Source organism: Pelodiscus sinensis, chromosome 5, assembly GCF_052426305.1.
Source record: "Pelodiscus sinensis isolate ZL-2025 chromosome 5, ASM5242630v1, whole genome shotgun sequence".
Classification (NCBI taxonomy): Eukaryota; Metazoa; Chordata; order Testudines; family Trionychidae; genus Pelodiscus; species Pelodiscus sinensis.
The window spans coordinates 83,360,421-83,378,826 of record NC_143056.1 but is presented as its reverse complement, the minus strand read 5'-3'; the positions used below and the strand labels follow the sequence as shown (position 1 = coordinate 83,378,826).

Here is an 18,406-nt window from a genome sequence, read left to right as displayed (position 1 = left end):
CAATGAATCACAATGTTAACTTGCAGCACCCCCACACTGCTCCAGGGAGTATTCCCTGTTTCCTGTGGCCCACCACCAAGTGGGCTATTGGGCCGCTTCTGAACAAAGACTGGCCAGTTTGGCTAAACTTGTATAGAGGTTTTGATGAGCTAAAATATACAAGTGATTCCAATTGGAACCCACCTTTCACTTGTGACTCAGAGCAGATTATACCCCCTTGACCTTTTTAAAATAAAATCTCAACTATTTGTATATTGCTTATGATGGCTCCAGCTCAGCATCTTAACTTGCTTCTTGCATAACCCTCCTTAGCCTTCTTAAAAAAAATTAAGTACCTCTTGGTCCTCCCTCCAAAGCATTATGCTGAGCTCACTGCTACAACCTGCCCTGTATGATCCAGTGTTCTTGAAGCTGCTGTTCCCATGTACCCAATAGCCAAACCAGAGCATTCTTTTTTACTTCCCATACCATGGCGTTATAGTCTTAACCTCTTCTAGGTTTGCCAGACTTCCTGACTATGTGCCATGTGGTTAGCATGTAAAATCTTGGTCATAGGAGACTGAGAGTGCAGATGGAGAGTTTGCATGTTTCTTCAGAGCTATTGTGACAGAGTTAAGGAAGATCTGTTGTGGTAATATCGGTGGTACTCAGCACAAGTCTGAGCCCTGCAGTGTTGGGCCCAAGAGAAACTGAGTGGCGGTGTGTGTGGCAGAGGTAAGTGCTTGGTATGGAGCAAGCCATTGCTTAGGGTCTTGCTAAGGAAACAAAATTAATTGGGTGAACGGTACTGTGGTGGGAGGCAAACTGAATTCAGAAGGGGTGTGCCAGTTCAGTGCTTGTGCATCTCCTGGACTCAGCCTTTTCTTCAGTGGTGTTGTGCAGTGTGGGAGGGGAAAGTTAACCAGTTCCTGAAGGTCATTCAAGAAACCATTAACATTGATTGGATCCCATATCATTTGTAGATAGAACTTAGGTTTGTTCAATAGCTAAAGCATGCAGGTAGCTGTCTAGGCCATTGCTGGTGGAAGCCAATATATTTCCTGACTGGCACGGTTCCTCTAACTGTGTTGTGGTGAGAGCATGAAAATGGGAATGGGGAATAAAAATGGGATATGGGGCTAATAAGGAACCATAAAATACCCAGTTTTTCTATCAGGTTGAGGCTAATGTGTCCTGAGCTACCAGTTTTCTTGTTAATTAGCGCCAGTGAAGGAATAGTGCAGCTATGTAGCCCAGTATCTGAGTGAAGATCTGATGGTCCTGCTCTACAGCTATTTATTAAACATTTGTGGATGGATGTAAATGTTTCTATCAGTACAATGTGTACTCTCGACGACAGGTTGGTTTTTTCTTGGAACAGTCTATAAATAAGCCTTTCTGCCCAACTGTCCTACCACAAGAGATTCAAGTGTTTGAGCCTCCTTGGCAGCCCTGGCTTTTATTTCCTTTTCACATCATCCTGTTTGTCTTTTTTTTTTTTTTCCAGAGAGTTTTCAACGTCCTGTACCCGATGCCTGCTGACCAGAGGAGACACGTCAGCATAAACTCTGCTCGCTGGCTACCTGAGCCAGGGCTGGGATTGGCATATGGCACTAACAAAGGGGACCTGGTGATTTGCCGACCAGAGTAAGTGGCATGGCTTAGAACTTAAGGGAAACCTTAAACTTTTTGCTTTTTACAGGGAATCTCTCTGGCCAGGGATGCTTATTCTCACATGTGGCTATGTTAGGGGGCAAGGAGTCTAGCTCTTTTTGAGCAGTTGTGGAGTTTACTTCAGTCTTTGAAAATTAAAGTAAGCATGCTTGTGCCCTGATAATGAAACCTATGAAGCAGTGTGTGGATGGGATCTCTCACATATCTAATTTCTGCCTGCTATAATCTTCATAGTCCTTCCAGATGGTCTCGTACTCATATATGCCCAGACATCTTTGAATGTCCCTGGAATGTTCAGTGTGAGATTATATAACGAGAACATTTTGTATGGGCTGTTAGAGCAATTCAGTGAATTGCTGTGGCCCTAGCATGAAAGGCCTCTGGTCTGATATAGTCTGGCAGTTCTATTTATTATTTATACAGTACTGCAAGTGTGCATGTCACTTTATACATGGCAAGTAGACAAATCTAATTTAGAAATTATACAACCTAGGAGGAGATTTTGACAGGCAAGGGAGATCCTGGTGGTGGAGTGCTTACATATGCTTCTCTTATAGTATGAAGAGTTTCATCAAGGGGACTTAGTGACCAAACATTAGTACTGAGATCTCTTCCTCTGCTGGCTAGTCCTTGTGTTCTCTGTAGCTTCTTTTGCAATGCCGGACTTACTTAGATTTCTCTGCATTAGTGATTTCCTGATGCTAAGCATTCTTTGGTTCCTGAACTGTGTCCTTGTTTGGGATTCTGTTTCACTTGTTCAGATTCCTGGCAAGTGAAGTTGCTCTCTTTCTATAGAAGATGCCTCTGAAATCCTGCAGCAAATGAGTCTATTGGAAATACCAGAGCGTGGAAGCAGATTTCCTTCTGTTCTACATGCAATTGAGCATGAGGCAGTTGTAAAGTGTGATATGGTCAGCATAAAAATCACTTAATTAGGGCAAATGTAAACTATTTTGATCATTACTAATTTAGTAGAGAGCCCATAGGGGAAACTGCAACCAGAGCTTAACGTGAGCTAGTGTATAGTGGCATAGCATGCCAGCACCTCTTTTAAACTACTTTTTGGTTCTCCAGAATCTCCACTTTCATTAAGACTTCATCTACATAGGAAGTTTGACTTGTTTAGCTATTGTGGAGTAAGCTACTTTGGAATAGTTTCCTATATGGAGCATGTATTGTGGAATGAGTGATTTAATTTTGGAATAATCACTGTGCTCACAGACTTTAATTATTATTCTAGAATAAAATTAGAATAAAAAAGTGAAGTAGACTATCTATATGGGTGGGTTATTCCAGAATAGCTATGCTCATCAACGTCCCTCACGTAGACAAGACAGAAGAAAAATGTCTGTGTTTACAGTTGCTGAGAACCTCTAGTGTGGACAGTGTAACCAGTGTAGCAAAGTCTGTCTGAGTTCACAGCAGCTGGAGACAAAATCTCTGAGAAGTGAACTTCACTGTTCTTCTTTGGGTGCATGCTCATGTCTACTCCACATTAGGTGTGTGTACTTGTCACATGCAGTGGAGCCAGAAGTTTTTCTCTCAATAGTATCCTCAGGGGAGCTGCTTTGGCGCCCTTTGGAATAGTGCTCCCCTGGCAGGGTACAAGACTCAGCTGGGAAACAAAGAGTGTCCCGGTCTCCAGGCTTTTAAGTTTTGTGGTCATTGTAAACATCTTATGGCTGTCAGTGATCTACATAGCAATTGTCTCCAGTGCCTGGGGGAAGGGCACAAAAGCAAAAAGTGTTTTATCTGTAAGTCCTTTTTTAAGCCTAGAAGTCAGAGAGTGCACAAGATCAGGCTCAAAGCTCTCCTGATGGAATCCGCACTCACTCCAGCCCCTGAGTAGAGGTACAACATGGCACCCACCACCATGGCATTGGTGCGTATTGCCTACCTGGCATGGTCAACGAGCTGGCACCATTCCCATCTGTGGCCTTGACCAAGAAACATAAGAAGGCCAAAAGGGTGTCGATATTCTACTCCCCACAAAAGAAAGAACAGGGTTGGGGCAAGCTGAGTCCTGTGTTGGGTAGCTCATCTCCCCATTCAGGTCTCAGCTTGTGTTGAGCAGTCCAACCCATCCCATTCCTTGCCTGGAAGCCCAGACTTACAGGCAGGCCTCCATCAGCTTTAGGTGCCGTCAATGACTGAAGCTCTCCAGGTTGCACAGGAAGTCCTGACACTCCTCGTGCCACCCACACCAGCCTTAGCAGTGCCCTCCCCTCAGGCTAAGCCTGCCTTGAGACCCTTTCATCCCTCCTTTCCTAGTGGCACTGCTCCCCATCACAGTGAACATCTCACCACAGGTTATCTGCATTGTGTTTAACCTATTAAAAGGGATTTTACATTCCTAATGAATATCTCTAATCCCACCCTGCCTCAAATTCTGTGGTGGTCAAGGTGGTTAACCACTATCCTCAGTACAGTGGTTTCCACCACCTCACCCTCCCCACCCCCCCGGACCCCATCCCTCTTTAGGGACCCTTCTCGTAAGAATCTCCTCACACAGTAGGTTCTGGGGTTTTTGTAGTGGAGGTTCCACCTCTATTCTGAAACTAGTTTCTGTTCTTGATATTTTGTTTTATCCCAAAGGCTGACTTGCGTCTGCATCCCATCTTAGACCTACGAGACCTTAACAAGTACCTGCAGAAACTAAAGTTTTTCCTGAGAAGGGGCAGGGTGTGCCTGCACTTGCTGGGCCACATGTTGGTGTGCACTACATGGTCTGCCATGCCAGACTCCACATGCAATCCTTCCAGCAATGGCTGGCATGGTCCTATTCCCAGGCCAGGGACCATTTGGAGATCATAACTATTCCCCCAGAGGTATTCGCTTTGCTGCTTTAGTGGACTAAGCATGAAAAGGTTCTGGCAGGAGTCTGTCTCACTCCCTCCCTCAAGCTTGTATCAGATACCTCAGACCTGGGGAGGGGCATACACTTCTGAGATCTCTGAACCCAGGGGATGTGGACCCTGTGAGGTGGCAACATTATATATAAATGTCAAGGAACTTAGAGTGGTTTGATTGGCCTGCATGGTCTTCCTGATGCATCTCAGGCAAACTGGTGAGAGTCCTCACAGACACTATGGCCCCAAAGGAACAAGCAAGCAGGGGCATGCTCGTTGGCTCTCTGCCAAGATGCACTCTGAGAAGATTGCATCAGCCATGATATCCATCTTGAGATGGGTCACTACCTGGGCATCAGGAATGCCCTGACAGATCACCTTAGAGGGAACTTCTTCTCTCATCATGAGTGGTCATTCCACCCAGAGGTGACCCACGTGTTCTTCCAGAGGGGAGGAACTCCCCAAGTGGACCGGTTTGCCATTAGACAAAACAGGAAGTGCCATTGGTTTTGCTCCTGGCAGGTCCTGGGCAAGGGCTCACTTTTCAATGCCTTCCTCCTGTCATGGGCCGAAGGTCCGATGTATACATTCCTGGCTGATGAGAGGGATCTGCCAATCCTAGTAATGATCACGCAACAAAGAACAGGTTATCATGATCATCCCAGCATGGCCTCTCCAGCCTTGGTTCAGCATACTCCTAACCAATTGGTGGCCCCAGTCAAGCCAAAAAAAAATGTCAGGGAGTAACCAGCGAAACCTGGGGGGAGGATTCGGGAGGTCATGGCCCGCCCTTAAGATTGGCACTGTCAGCGGCCCCTTGAAAATGGTGGCCACAAGCAACAGCCCGGCTCTCCTGCCCCTAAGACTGGCTCTGCTCATAAACATGGCAATGAGCCCTCCTTGGCCCCTTCTCACCTGTTCAGATCTGCTGTCGCAGGACCACAGTCGGCTCTTGCACCTCAAGTCCGAGTCTCCAAACTTCTCGGTGTGGTTGAACCCAGAGGAGTGTATCTGTTCAGAGGAGATGAAGCAGGAAGCCATCCACAAGACTGACTTACCTGGTCAAATGGACAAGGTGTTTCCACTGGGTATGGGAGCATGGCATCTTCCCCTCACATTCTTAGGCGCAGTTCATCTTGGACTACTTACTGAAGTTCAGGAGCCAGGATCTAGCGCATTCTTCCATTAGGGTCCATCTTGCGGCCATCTCTTCATTTCATCAGCGGATCCAGAGGCAGACAGTGTTTTCTGATAACTAAGTCCAATTCCTGAGGGGTCTCAAGAGACTTTATCCACAGGGAAGGCCCTCTGTTCCACAGTGCGACCTTAACCTGGGCCTCTCCAGGCTCACTGACTTGCCTTTTGAGCTGTTGATCTGCTCCCTGTCTCACTTCTCCTGAATGGTCACATTCTTAGCGGTGGTGATGTTGACGAGATGAGTCTCTGTGATCAAGGTCTTGACCTTGGAATCACTTTACACAGTCCTTTATAAGGACAAGGTCCAGGTGCAGCCCCTACCAGCCTTCTTTCCAAAGGCAGTATTTTCCTTCCTGGGGGGAGGGATAACTCAGTGGTTTGAGCATTGGCCTGCTAAACCCAGAGTTGTGAGTTCAATTCTTGAGGGGGCCATTTAGGGATCTGGGGCAAATCTGTCAGGGATGGTACTTGGTCCTGCAGTGAGGGCAGGGGACTGGACTTGATGACCTCTCAAGGTCCCTTCCAGTTCCATGAGATAGCTAGGTATATCTCCATATATTAAATGGGAAACTTCCATGTGAACCAGGACTTATTCCTGCCTAAGGAGAAGCGTTTGCATCCCTTGGACATCAAGATGACCTTGGCCTTATACTTTGAGCATACCAAGTTTTCCTGCAAATCAACCCATCTGTCACTACAGCAGATAGAATGAAGGGACTCCCAGTTTCCTCATGGAGGATTTCCAGTTGGATCACCCCTTACATAAGGACCTGTTATGAGCTGATAAAGGTCCCACCGCTGCTGACCATCTGTGCCCATTTGAGTAGTATACAGTGTCTTCATCAGCCTTCTTGACACACATCCTGATCCAGTACATCTGTAGAGCCGCAACATGGTCCTGTCTAAACCTTCATATCTCATTATGCCATCGCTCAGTGGGCCAGAGCCTTCGCTGGGTTTGGCAGAGATGTGTTACAATCTTCATGGCCATGAGCTCCTGCCTGCCTCCATGGGTACTGTTTGGAGTCACCTAATATGTAATGTACTTGAGCAAGCACCTGAAGAAGAATTTAAGAGTAGCCTGTTCCATAACTGATGTTCATCGAGATGTGTTGCTCTTGTCCATTCCATGACCTGCTCTCCTTCCCCACTGTTCGTATTTGTGGCAAGAAGGAACTGAGAGTGGGGGGGGAATACTAAGCACGTCTTATACTGCATCCTGAGGGCGCCGCTCCAGGGCTTGCCAGAGCCACTCCCCCTATGGATATTGTTGAGGGAAAAACTTCCAGTGCTGGCACATTTTGCAAACACACATCCCTTCTGTTGAATGCACATGAGCAACACATCTTGAACACCTGTTATGGAAGAGGTAACTGTGTTTTCATTTCACTGTGTGCTGACTCACATGCCTGGCTATAATACTTTAAATGTCAAACATGCTTTAATACCAGTAAAAATAATTAAGAAAGTAGGAAAATAGTGGGAAGATGATACTGTGAAGATTGGTACAATATACTATAAATGGAGCTACAAGTGGGTGGGCTTAGGAGAGTGTCATCACATTTTGCCCCCCATCAGTAAAGACCCAAGCTCAATGAGTTTAGGAGAGTATCTGAACCCCACTTAAGGGGATCTAGTGGGGCATTCAAGCACCAGTGAAGGAAAGCCAAATAACTGCTTTGAGGATATTTTGGGTAGAAGAGAAAGGGATTTATTCTGTGGGCAAAACTTGGAAGAGTACTCCTACACTTTTTAATCCTAACCCCCAGCAACTCCTGTCGGTAACAAAGCAAGCAGATACCCACTCCATGGTATGCCAAGGAGACAAACAACCGGTGTAGCACTACTGGGATCTGGCCCTGTATCTGTCCAAAGCTGACTGAAATAAAAACATTTTGCTTTGTAAAATGGAAGTAGCACAGGAGCCCCCTGGACAGAGCGAAAAAGGGCAGTGATCTGGCTGGCCTCTAATCAGTCTCCATATGTGTGAGAGGGAAAGGCATGAATTAATTACAGAACACCATTGGCTTTTCTCTGTACTGGACAGGTGAGGAGAAGACTAATTTGGAGCAAAGACCTGCAATCTAAGCTAGATCCCACAGACATGCACACAGTCCTTCATACCTTTCATCATGAGGGCGAGACCATGGGAAGAAAATCCAGCTCTTGGAGGCAGTCATTTGCAAAAGAAGCAGGTGGTACAAGCAATTTATTTTTCATTTATTGGCACAGGAGAGTGTTTGCGCTCTGTTTTGTTCATAAATTATCAGATGGCACAGTAGAAATAGAATGTTTCAGAGGGAGATGGTTGGCAGCCAGTGAGTTTTGAGGGAGCACACTTAAGGCACAGACATATATTTCCTGCAGGAGGTTAGTGTGAAAAGGGCATTCCCAGAGGAATAGGCAGAGTATAGTGCATGAGAGAGGAGTTGACAGGAATGAGAGAGGATATATAGGCAGTGCTGTTATCCCATGTAGAGTGCAGTGTTCTCAGAGTAAATCCTGGTGACTGTCCTTTCCTGTAGACACAGGACCGGAATTGCTGTTTAAACAAGTGGGGCAGTCTCCTTACAATGCAGAGACCAGACCCATCAGCAATGTTACTGTGCTACAAGAGGAACTTTCCCAAGGGAAAAGGGGAAACTGGTTTGTCTGTAGTTGTCCCAAGCCTCCTGTTGACTGTCACTGTCTCAACTCCTCATAATTTCTCCACCCCATCGTGTCCCATTTATCAGACCTGCAGTCCCATCTTATAAAACATTCCTGGCCTTCCAGAGCCTGTATGCGTGAGAACTCTAGCTGGCAAGCTGACAGCTGTGCTGCCCAGTGCCTACTCTCGCTTCTTCTGGAGTACGCTGTGCAGCAGGTTTAGCAAAGCCTCATTCTCTGTGGAATAGTGGTAGAAATGTAGCCGTTAGTCAGTCTGGGGTAGCTGAAGCAAAATGCAGGACAATGTAGCACTTTAAAGACTAACAAAATGGTTTATTAGATGATGAGCTTTCGTGGGCCAGACCCACTTCCTCAGATCAAATATTTGTATTTGATCTGAGGAAGTGGGTCTGGCCCACGAAAGCTCATCATCTAATAAACCGTCTTGTTAGTCTTTAAAGTGCTACATTGTCCTGCATTTTGCTTCATTCTCTGTGGTCTTCCAGTCTCAATCGCCCTACTTTGAGAATAGGTTCAGATGGGGCCTGCTGCCCAGATCTTTAGCAAACACTGATTTCAAAACCTAAGCATACTATGAATATGGCTGTGGGTAATTTTGAAAACTAGGAGCTTGCAAAGGCCTTTTCCAGGGCCAGCTATGCGGTGCAGGCAGAGTTGAGGAATCATTCCTTCAGTACTACCTGAAGATATGTCTTGGATCTGAGACTGTCCAATGGAATCCCCTTATAGGGAAGTAGTCCCAGATTAATTGTGCTGTGTGTTGTTGCAATTTTTTTTGTAGTGAACCTGTTCTTCACTATCCAAGGCTTTATCATTCAGACTATCTGCCTGTGCCAGTCCAGTTTCTTCTTTGAGAATTGCATATCCTCTAATCTAGCCATGGAGACAGCATGCCTTCATCTGGTTATTAGTGCTGGGAGAGAGATGGCAATCTATCCTGCTGTCTGCATCCATCATGTCTTTGTGTACTGGCTGATCCCATTTATCAGCCTGTTCAGCTATTAGCAGAGATGCCTCTAGCAACATACGCCCTGATGCATAGTTTGCCTTTTAACAGTACCTCTGTGGGTGCAGGGTGAATAAAGAAGGAAAGAGGAGCTACAGTGTTCTCCTTCCTGTGCAGTTGAAGTTTGTTAGGTGGTATCTCTCCCAGGTACTCAGGGTATATATCTTTGTTGCAGACTTAAGTGATTGGCACATGGCTCTGAGCAGCTACACTGCAAAGCTTGTGTGTCATCAGTGATGCTGCACTGCCCAAGTGTGTCGTCTTTGTGCTGCAGTAAGCTGAAATGCTCTGATTCTTTTCCAGTGGGTTGTGGGAGAACTTGCCTCCCCTTCTGTGCACACAGGAATTGTGGGAATGCATTAGAGGATTATCAGTACTGAAGTGATTTAGCCTGTGTCCCTACTGTAATATGGGCAGGTTATTAGCCTTAGTGAAAACCTATGCCCCACCCACATCAGTTAGCCCAAGCTGAAAACACCACCAAACTCAGATGAGGGTTTTATGTGTGGATGAGAGAGGAAATAAGGACACTGCTCAAATTAATTCTGTAGTGAGGACATATCCTCAGATGCTGGCATCTCTTGGTTGGGAGTTCCTGGGTGGCCACAGACAACTTGGGAACAAAAATTCAATTAAATTATTTGTAAATTGACAAGGGGAACACATATTTCCTTAGAGCTCCATGCTGTGCTCTGAGACCTAGACATTGGATACACATCAGCACCTCAAGCTGTCTCCACTGCAATAAAAAAAAACCTGCCACTGCCCTATGTCAGCTGACTCGTGCTCAGGCTCAAGCTAAGGAGATGTTTAATTGCAGTGTAGATGTTTGGAGTCAAGCTGGAGCCTGAGTTCTGGGACCCTCCCCACTTGCAGAGTCCCAAAGCCATGGCTTCAGCCCAAGCCTGAATGTCTGCACTGCAGTTAAACAGCTCCTTAGCCGAAGCCCCATGAGCCCACGGCAGCTGACACTGGCACGCCACTGACTTTTAATTCAGTGTGGATATACTTTTGGTGGCAAAATGGGGAGTGGGTTTGAACCAGTGCCTCCCCTCTGCCATCACGCTTCCCAAGAGCTGACTAGGAATCTGGTGTCAATTGAAAGATGTCATTTAGAAGGAGGAAACTCTGGCCTCAACACTACCGTGCTTAGCTCATCTGTGTCTTTAGCACATGGAGGTTGTGAGGGTCAGTTTATTTAACATGGTATCTGTGTCATGTGTCCTTCCTTCCTTCTGTGCCCCTGGACAGGCTAAAGTACTGACTAACGTGACACCAGTAATTGCTGCTTGAGAGCTTCAAACATGTGTCAAGATTTCATTGAGGAACTATATGAACAGCTGAGCAGTCTACTCTGTAAAAAGTGAATGAGCCTACCAAAGAGGGCCGAAAATCTCAAAGGTGGTAACCATGTTAATCTGTGTCCTCAAAAAAACAATGAAGAGTCTTGTGGTACCTTGCAGACTAATCAATTTACTGAGGCATAAGCTTTTGTGAGTAAAACCCACTTCATCAGATGAATTGGAGTGGAAGTTACAGAAGCAGGGATATACATAAGAAATAAGTTTGCTTGTGTTACTGAAGCTAATCAAGTCAGAGTGGAAGTGGGTCATTCACAGCATTTGGACCTAGTTTTATAAAGTTCACTCTTTTGTTTTACAAACTTTAACTTTTCTTTAGATCAAGTTCAATTTATATTAACAATTTTAAGATAGCCCATTGCTCAGGAATAGCCTTTTACCCCATTAGGTTATACAGACCTCTTTGTTTCCCTTTAGTTCCTGAGTAGTTCCCCTTTCTTTACCAGTAAAAGTCCCTTTATATTTTTAAAAGAGCTAAAAAGATTGTTGTTGTTGTTGTTGTTGTTCGTCCATCGTATTCGAAGAGGACCTTGACATTTAATGGGTTGTGGACTGTCCATGGTGTGTCCGCAAATGGCTGATAAGGTCGATACGGGCACGGAATGTTCTGCCACATGTCGGGCAGACATGTGTGGGCACCACTGTTGCAGCTTTTGCAACTCTGGCTTTATGGAGTGCTCGCTTCTCTTGTGCTATGGTTGTCCTTCTGGCTTCAGATGTTTGACAGCCTTGGTAGATCAGCGTGTGCCATGTCGATCGGTCTTGTGCCAGGGTCTTCCAGGAGGTGGTGTCAATATCCAGGGACTTGAGAGAGGCTTTAAGCGTATCTTTGTATCGCTTCTTTTGTCCCCCGTGCGATCGCTTCCCTTGAAACAGCTCACCATAGAAGAGCTGTTTAGGGATGCAATGATCTGGCATCCTTGCAACATGGCCTGCCCAGCGTGTCTGGGCTTTCATCAGCAGGGTGTAAACTGACGGCAGGCCTGCTCTAGAAAGGACTTCGGTGTCTGGCACCTTATCCTGCCAGAAGTCTGCGGAGGCAAATCGTGTGGAAGTGGTTCAGTTGCCTAGCGTGCCTCCTGTATACAGTCCAAGTCTCACTGGCATACATCAGGGTAGTTAACACTACTGCTCGATAGACTTTAAGCTTTGTAGCAAGGCTTATTCCATGGTGGTCCCACACTTTGGTCAGCAGTCTGCCGAATGCAGAGCTTGCCTTGGCGACTCTGCAGTTGACCTCAATGTCAATTGTCACTGTGGGGGAGAGGGTGCTGCCAAGATATGTAAATTGGTCCACTGCTTGCAGCTTTTGTCCCTTCACTGTGATGGTGGGCTCTTGATGTTGAGCTTTCGGAGCTGGCTGGTGCATCACTTCGGTTTGCTTTGTGTTGATGAGAAGGCCGAAGTTGTCGCATGCTGCTGCGAATTTGTCCATGCTGGCTTGCATTTCCTGCTTTAATCCAGCATTCAGGGTGCAGTCGTCAGCAAAAAGGAGGTCTCGTAGCACAGTCTCCTTTATCTTGGTGACAGCCTGGAGTCTTCGCAGTTTAAACAGTTTCCCATCGGTCCTGTATCTCAGTCTGATTCCCAAGGAACTGTTCTGAAAGGCGTCTGACATCATGGCTGAAAACATTATGCTGAATAGGGTCGGTGCCAGCACACACCCTTGCTTGATGCCGTTTGTGATGGGAAAGGCCTCTGAAGCTTCTCCATCGTCCAGAACATGAGCCGTTATGGAACTGACGTACCATCAGGATGAATCTGTCAAGGCACCCAAACTTCGACATGATGCGCCACAGACCTTCGCGACTGACAGTGTCAAAAGCCTTGGTGAGATCCACAAAGATGGTGTACAGTTCACGATTCTGCTCTTGACACTTCTCTTGGAGCGGTCGGGCTGCGAAGATCATATCCACCGTGCCACGCTCTTTGCGGAAGCCGCACTGTGTCTCGGGTAGTAAACCCTGTTCCAGGTGGTCAATCAGGCGATTCAGCAACACTCGTGAAAGGATCTTACCTGCCATGGAAAGCAGTGATATTCCTCTATGATTACTTATGATTGACTAACAGGTTAGAACAGTTCTGCCAACTGTGTATCCCTTGCCTAAAATTCAAAAGGAACACAAACCGTCTGTATCCTTGGTACCCCATTGGAGAGAGCCCAGAATCACACTTGTGCAGTCACTTGCTGATGTCACATCTCCAGAACAGCAGTTGTGGTTAGCGAGAGAACTATTAGTAAAAGTCAGTACTTTTCAAACTACCAAAATGATTCAGCTGGCCAATCTCTCAGCCCAGATTGAGACACATATCAGGGTGCAAGATGTGTAATCCCCAGATTTGCTTGAAGACTTCAGCAAAGGTGCCACTGATGGAAGCCAACTGAAATCACAGCCATAAAAAGCCAGGTAAACACTATGGCAAATGTAATCCTTACCAGAAGGCCACTCCTTCCCCAAATAAAGAAGAGACCAAGACAACTGCAAGCTGTATCAGCCAGGTGTCCAAGAAAAAACACCTGCATGTGTAAGGTGACAAGATCAAAAACAAGCACACCTGGTCTAAAGTATAGTTACTTGACTCTGAAGCTCCCAAAACCAGCAAGCCAGAGAATCGGGCTTTTTCTCTGAGAAACCATCATCTTTTAAAATAATGTTTTATCTTTTTTTATATTTTATATGTGAAAAAGCACATGCTTATCCTCCCTCAGGTCACTCAGATCACCTCAGGCTCTATTGAGCATGGCTGTGTAATACAATATGCCTCAAGATTCTTGAGTAAAGTCATGGTTATTATATTCTGTGTTATAAAAATGTTAGTTAACTGCAAAAGTTCAGTACATGTGCACTTTGAAAGAGGCAGCGTATTGCAGCATAGGCTAACAGCCAATCTACATCCATGCCTCCCTAACATTCCAGGCTTAAGTATGTACAAAAAATATATACAAAATGTAATTGTTATGTTAACTCCATAATTTAGGCTTTAATTGTCATCCACAATATCTAATGTAGTTGTGCTATCAAACATTAGTTTAATAAAAATATAATTATTTTAAGTAAAAGATTAAGTTTAATATTTGTATTATTTTATAATAAACTCCCATAAAATCATAAACTTAATTCTTCTTTCAAATCTGCAGTGGAATCAGAAAATCCTCACCCAAGATAAGGTTAAAGAAAAAAAATAATTTAAAAATATTTCATAGTTATTGTCCCTGTCCTTATATTAAAATCTTTATCTCTCTCATCTGTTTGCCACCTGATGTATAAATTCACTGGGGCTTTGCAGTTATCTTTTTGCAGTTCTTCAGCTGGTTTTCAGTTCAGGTGCTAGTGTTTGTATGGAAACAGGTAGAAATATATTTTGAGTAAGATTTGTGTGGGACACCATATCAGATAAGTCATTAAAAGCCAAGTATGTCACATCTACCTTTCCTTTTATTCACTACTCTTGTAATTCAGCCAAGAAATTCTCTGTAGCTTCCCCCTCCCCTCCAAAAACTGCTTATTTCTCATTTCTCTATTCCCCTCTGGATATTCAATTAATTATTACTGTCTTTGTTCTATATAGAAGAAGGGGGTTAGACTGAGGGGAGACTGTAATTGACAAAATAAATTGTTTTTCTCTCTCTGAAGATCAGTGCTACATTTGTTTTCTCTGGTCTTCTGATACCTCCCTAGTTTTATGTAACTTGTCAAAAAAAAAATAAGCGTCAGTTGCACAGTCCCTTCGGTACCTTTCTTATTATCCTGGGGTGCACACTGTATAACCATTCTGCTCTATTCTATGTAGGTCTTATACCGTACTCATGCCTGTAGTATCTCAGTGTCTTCTAATACTTGATTAAAGTGATGTGCCTAACACCTATGTCATCCTGTCCCCAAGGAGAGAGATATATGCAGTGAAATCTCTTGTTTGGGTAGGATTCTGTTTTGTTTAGTATTGTAAACAGGTTTGCTGGGGTCCTGACCTGTGCTCAGGCCTGTAAGTAAAGATCCAGTGGCTCCTTTCAAACTGCGGGCCCTAAGAGCAGGTCAGACAGCACTATAAACACAGTCCCAAAGTTAATACGGCCTAGGCCTTGGTGCAGGGCTAGGCAGCCAAACAAACGTAGTTTCCCAGGCACAGGTGGGGAGGAGAGAGACTGCCACCCAGTATATGGGGTGACGGGGGGATGCGGGCCCTTCCTATTCCACCATGTCCTGGCCCAGGGCCCTAGCAGTTGCAGCCCTGGCTGCCACTGGGGTCAGCGGGGATCTGGCCTGCAATAATACTGACATTCTCTGAAGTGTTATAAGGTCAGCCTAACTGTTGTCAGCTTCCCCTGGGCCACTGCCAAACTCTCCCTCAGCATCTACCTGGCTCCACACTAGCTTCTGGTTCTCAGGGTTGTGGTAGTTGGAATCCTCAGGCAGTGTACAGGTCTCCTCTGCAGATCAAGGGCCCAGCGGTCCGGGCCAATCCTCAGCCTCTGCCAGGTCCTCCGGGCCCCTCCAGGCTTGAGAGCTCAGGGCAGGCCTCTGCTTCCTCCAGCAGCTGGGGCCTTACTGAGCTCCTGGGCTATGCTCTTATACCCTTTGCCCCACCCATTGGCTTCCAGGAAGTTAAAGGGGCAAGACCGGGTTCAGCCCACCCAAGCTTAGAGAGGGGTTCTTCCCCCTCAGGGTCAGTGGGCGGCCATCCCTGCTCACTACAAGCATACATGTTGCTATGCGTTTAGGTCAAAGAAGTGAATGGGAATGGATGTCTGCCCTCTGAACAGGACCTGATTATCCATCAGTGCCGCTGAAGAGTTTGATACATATTCTGGCCTGAATCCAGATTGTTCTGAGTTTAGTATTAGTTTGTTAGATGAGTTTGTAGTTGGTCTTTGGCTAGTTTCTCTGAGCTTGCTCAGAAATGCAGGGTTTGACACTGATCAGAAGTTGGCTAAAACCTATTTATCCAGGAGGGCTTCTTCAGTGTTGGATTGTTATGTAGCTCAAGGCAAAAAGAGAGATTCCTTAGGGCTGAAACAACCAAAGAGATGGCTGTTGCATGTGTGATTTTTCGCATGCCAGGAATGACATGAGTAAGATTCATAAGGCTTGGGTCAGACTTCTGTTGGTGAGTGAATGCACTGACCTCCCAGGAATGGAGGCATGCTGGTAGTCAGTGCATATAGGCTTCTCGTGTTTTTGAGAGAGCTTCCCAAAAATTTGTGAACTTTTTCAGCAAAGCAGGATGAGAGCTCTTCACTGCACTTGGTCTAGGCACTCAGGATTGAAGAAGCAGTTTATCATGCTGGATAGCTCCTGAGGATGGGATTTGACAGCTTCAGTGAGGACTGATAGGACAACTCTCTTGGCCTGTAGTACAGTCTCAACATAGGCTTGGAGGAATTGATTATGTTTCAGCCTTTTTGTATAGCCTTTTATTTACTGCAATCAGCACTTGGGTTTCCACTCCTCTCAATTTTTTGTAGAATTTAGAAAACCAGGAGTTTCAGAGTGGTAGCGATGTTAGTCTGTAACTGAAAAAACTTTAAAAACAGCAAATAGTCTCCAAGGTGCTGCAGGACTAACAAAACATGTAGATGTATTGTGAGCTATCGTAGGCACAACCCAACCAAGTTGATCTGTGGAGAAGATGGGAAGGAAGGAATTTTGGGGGGGCTGGTTGTTATCGAAAAATTCCCACTGGAGACCACCCAGGGTTACACTAGTATGGATTTATTGATTGAGGAATTAACAGTCCACTATATGGTTAAACTAAAGAGGATAGAGCTGTCACCAAAGGTTTAAACTAAAGGGGAACCAGTTATTTCTCTCTCTCTCTCTCTCTCTCTTTCTCTCTCTCATATACTTACCTTCATTCATGCACTCATTCACACACACATTCATTCCTGCTCTCAGGCACTCACACAGTTACACAGGCAAATGGGTTAAAGAAGGAGCCAAGGCATGTTGGTTCTGGAGGGTCTGTCTGCTGATCATGGCTGGGGAGCTGGTCAGAAAAAAAAAAGAGCTTCTGGCTGCAGAAAGAAGAGTTTCTCAAAAAAAGAGCTTCTGCCATGTGCTCTCTCCTTTTATTGCCTCTGTACAACTCCTGTGACTCATCCACATTCATCACCAGGGAGCATGCCCAGACTTCCCTTGATCCAGCAGAGTAGTAGTCAAGTATCAGAGGGGTAGCCGTGTTAATCTGAATCTGCAAAAGCAGTGAGGAGTTCTGTGACACCTTATAGACTAACTGAAGTGTAGGAGCATAAGTTTTCCTGGGCAAAGACCCACTTTGTCAGATGCATGTAGTGGAAATTTCCAGAGGCAGGTATAAATATGCAGGCCAGGATCAGGCTGGAGATGACAAGGTGGATCCAATCAAGGAGGATGAGGCCCACTTCTAGCAGCTGATCTGGAGGTGTGAATTCCAAGAGAGCAGAAGCTGCTTTTGTAGTTAGCGAGCCATTCACAGTCTTTGTTTAATCCAGAGTTGATTGTGTCAAACTTGAAGATGAACTGTAGCTCAGCAGTTTCTCTTTGAAGTCTGGTCCTGAAGTTTTTTTGCTGCAGGATGGCTACCTTTAGATCTGCAATTGTGTGTCCAGGAAGATTGAAGTGTTCCCCTACAGGTTTTTGTATGTTGCCATTCCTAATATCAGATTTGTGTCCATTGATTCTTTTACATAGGGACTGTCCAGTTTGGCTGATGTATATAGCAGTGGGGCATTGTTGGCACATGATGGCATATTTTACGTTGGTAGATGTGCAGGAGACCGTACCAGTGACAGTATGGCTGATCTGGTTAGGTCCTGTGATGGTGTTGCTGGTGTATATATGTGGGCAGAGTTGGCACCGCGGTTTGTTGCAAGGATTGGTTCCTGAGTTCGAGTTATTATGGTGCGGTGTGTAGTTGCTGGTGAGAATATGCTTCAGGTTGGCGGGTTGTCTGTGGCCAGTGGTGTTCTGTTGGTTTCTTTCTTGGGCTTGTCCCGTAGTAGGAGGCTTCTGGGTACACGTCTGGCTCTGTCAATCTGTCTCCTCACTTCCTCGTGTTGGTATCGCAGTTTACGGAATGCTTGTTGAAGATCTTGTAGGTGTAGGTCTCTGTCTGAGGGTTTGGAGCATATGCGGTTGTACCTCAGTGCTTGGCTGTAAACAATGGATCGTGTGGTGTGTCCAGGATGGAAGCTGGAGGCATGGAGGTAAGTATAGCGGTCGTCAGTCCCTACTGGACAGTCCCTATGTAAAAGAATCAATGGACACAAATCTGATATTAGGAATGGCAACATACAAAACCTGTAGGGGAACACTTCAATCTTCCTGGACACACAATTGCAGATCTAAAGGTAGCCATCCTGCAGCAAAAAAACTTCAGGACCAGACTTCAAAGAGAAACTGCTGAGCTACAGTTCATCTTCAAGTTTGACACAATCAACTCTGGATTAAACAAAGACTGTGAATGGCTTGCTAACTACAAAAGCAGCTTCTGCTCTCTTGGAATTCACACCTCCAGATCAGCTGCTAGAAGTGGGCCTCATCCTGCTTGATTGGATCCACCTTGTCATCTCCAGCCTGATCCTGGCCTGCATATTTATACCTGCCTCTGGAAATTTCCACTACATGCATCTGACTAAGTGGGTCTTTACCCAGGAAAGCTTATGCTCCTACACTTCAGTTAGTCTATAAGGT

At 45.5% G+C, this 18,406-nt stretch overlaps 1 protein-coding gene across 2 annotated transcripts in view; it reads left to right on the top strand.

Moving 5' to 3' along the window:
* The window catches only part of AMBRA1 (autophagy and beclin 1 regulator 1), a 226,798-nt gene that overhangs the window by 172,462 nt on the left and 35,930 nt on the right, over positions 1–18,406 (top strand). For both annotated transcript variants that reach the window (XM_075927593.2, XM_075927594.2), the window contains exon 15: positions 1,487–1,626. In XM_075927593.2, coding sequence (XP_075783708.2) covers positions 1,487–1,626 — 140 coding nt within the window. The remainder of the gene's footprint in view (positions 1–1,486; positions 1,627–18,406) is intronic.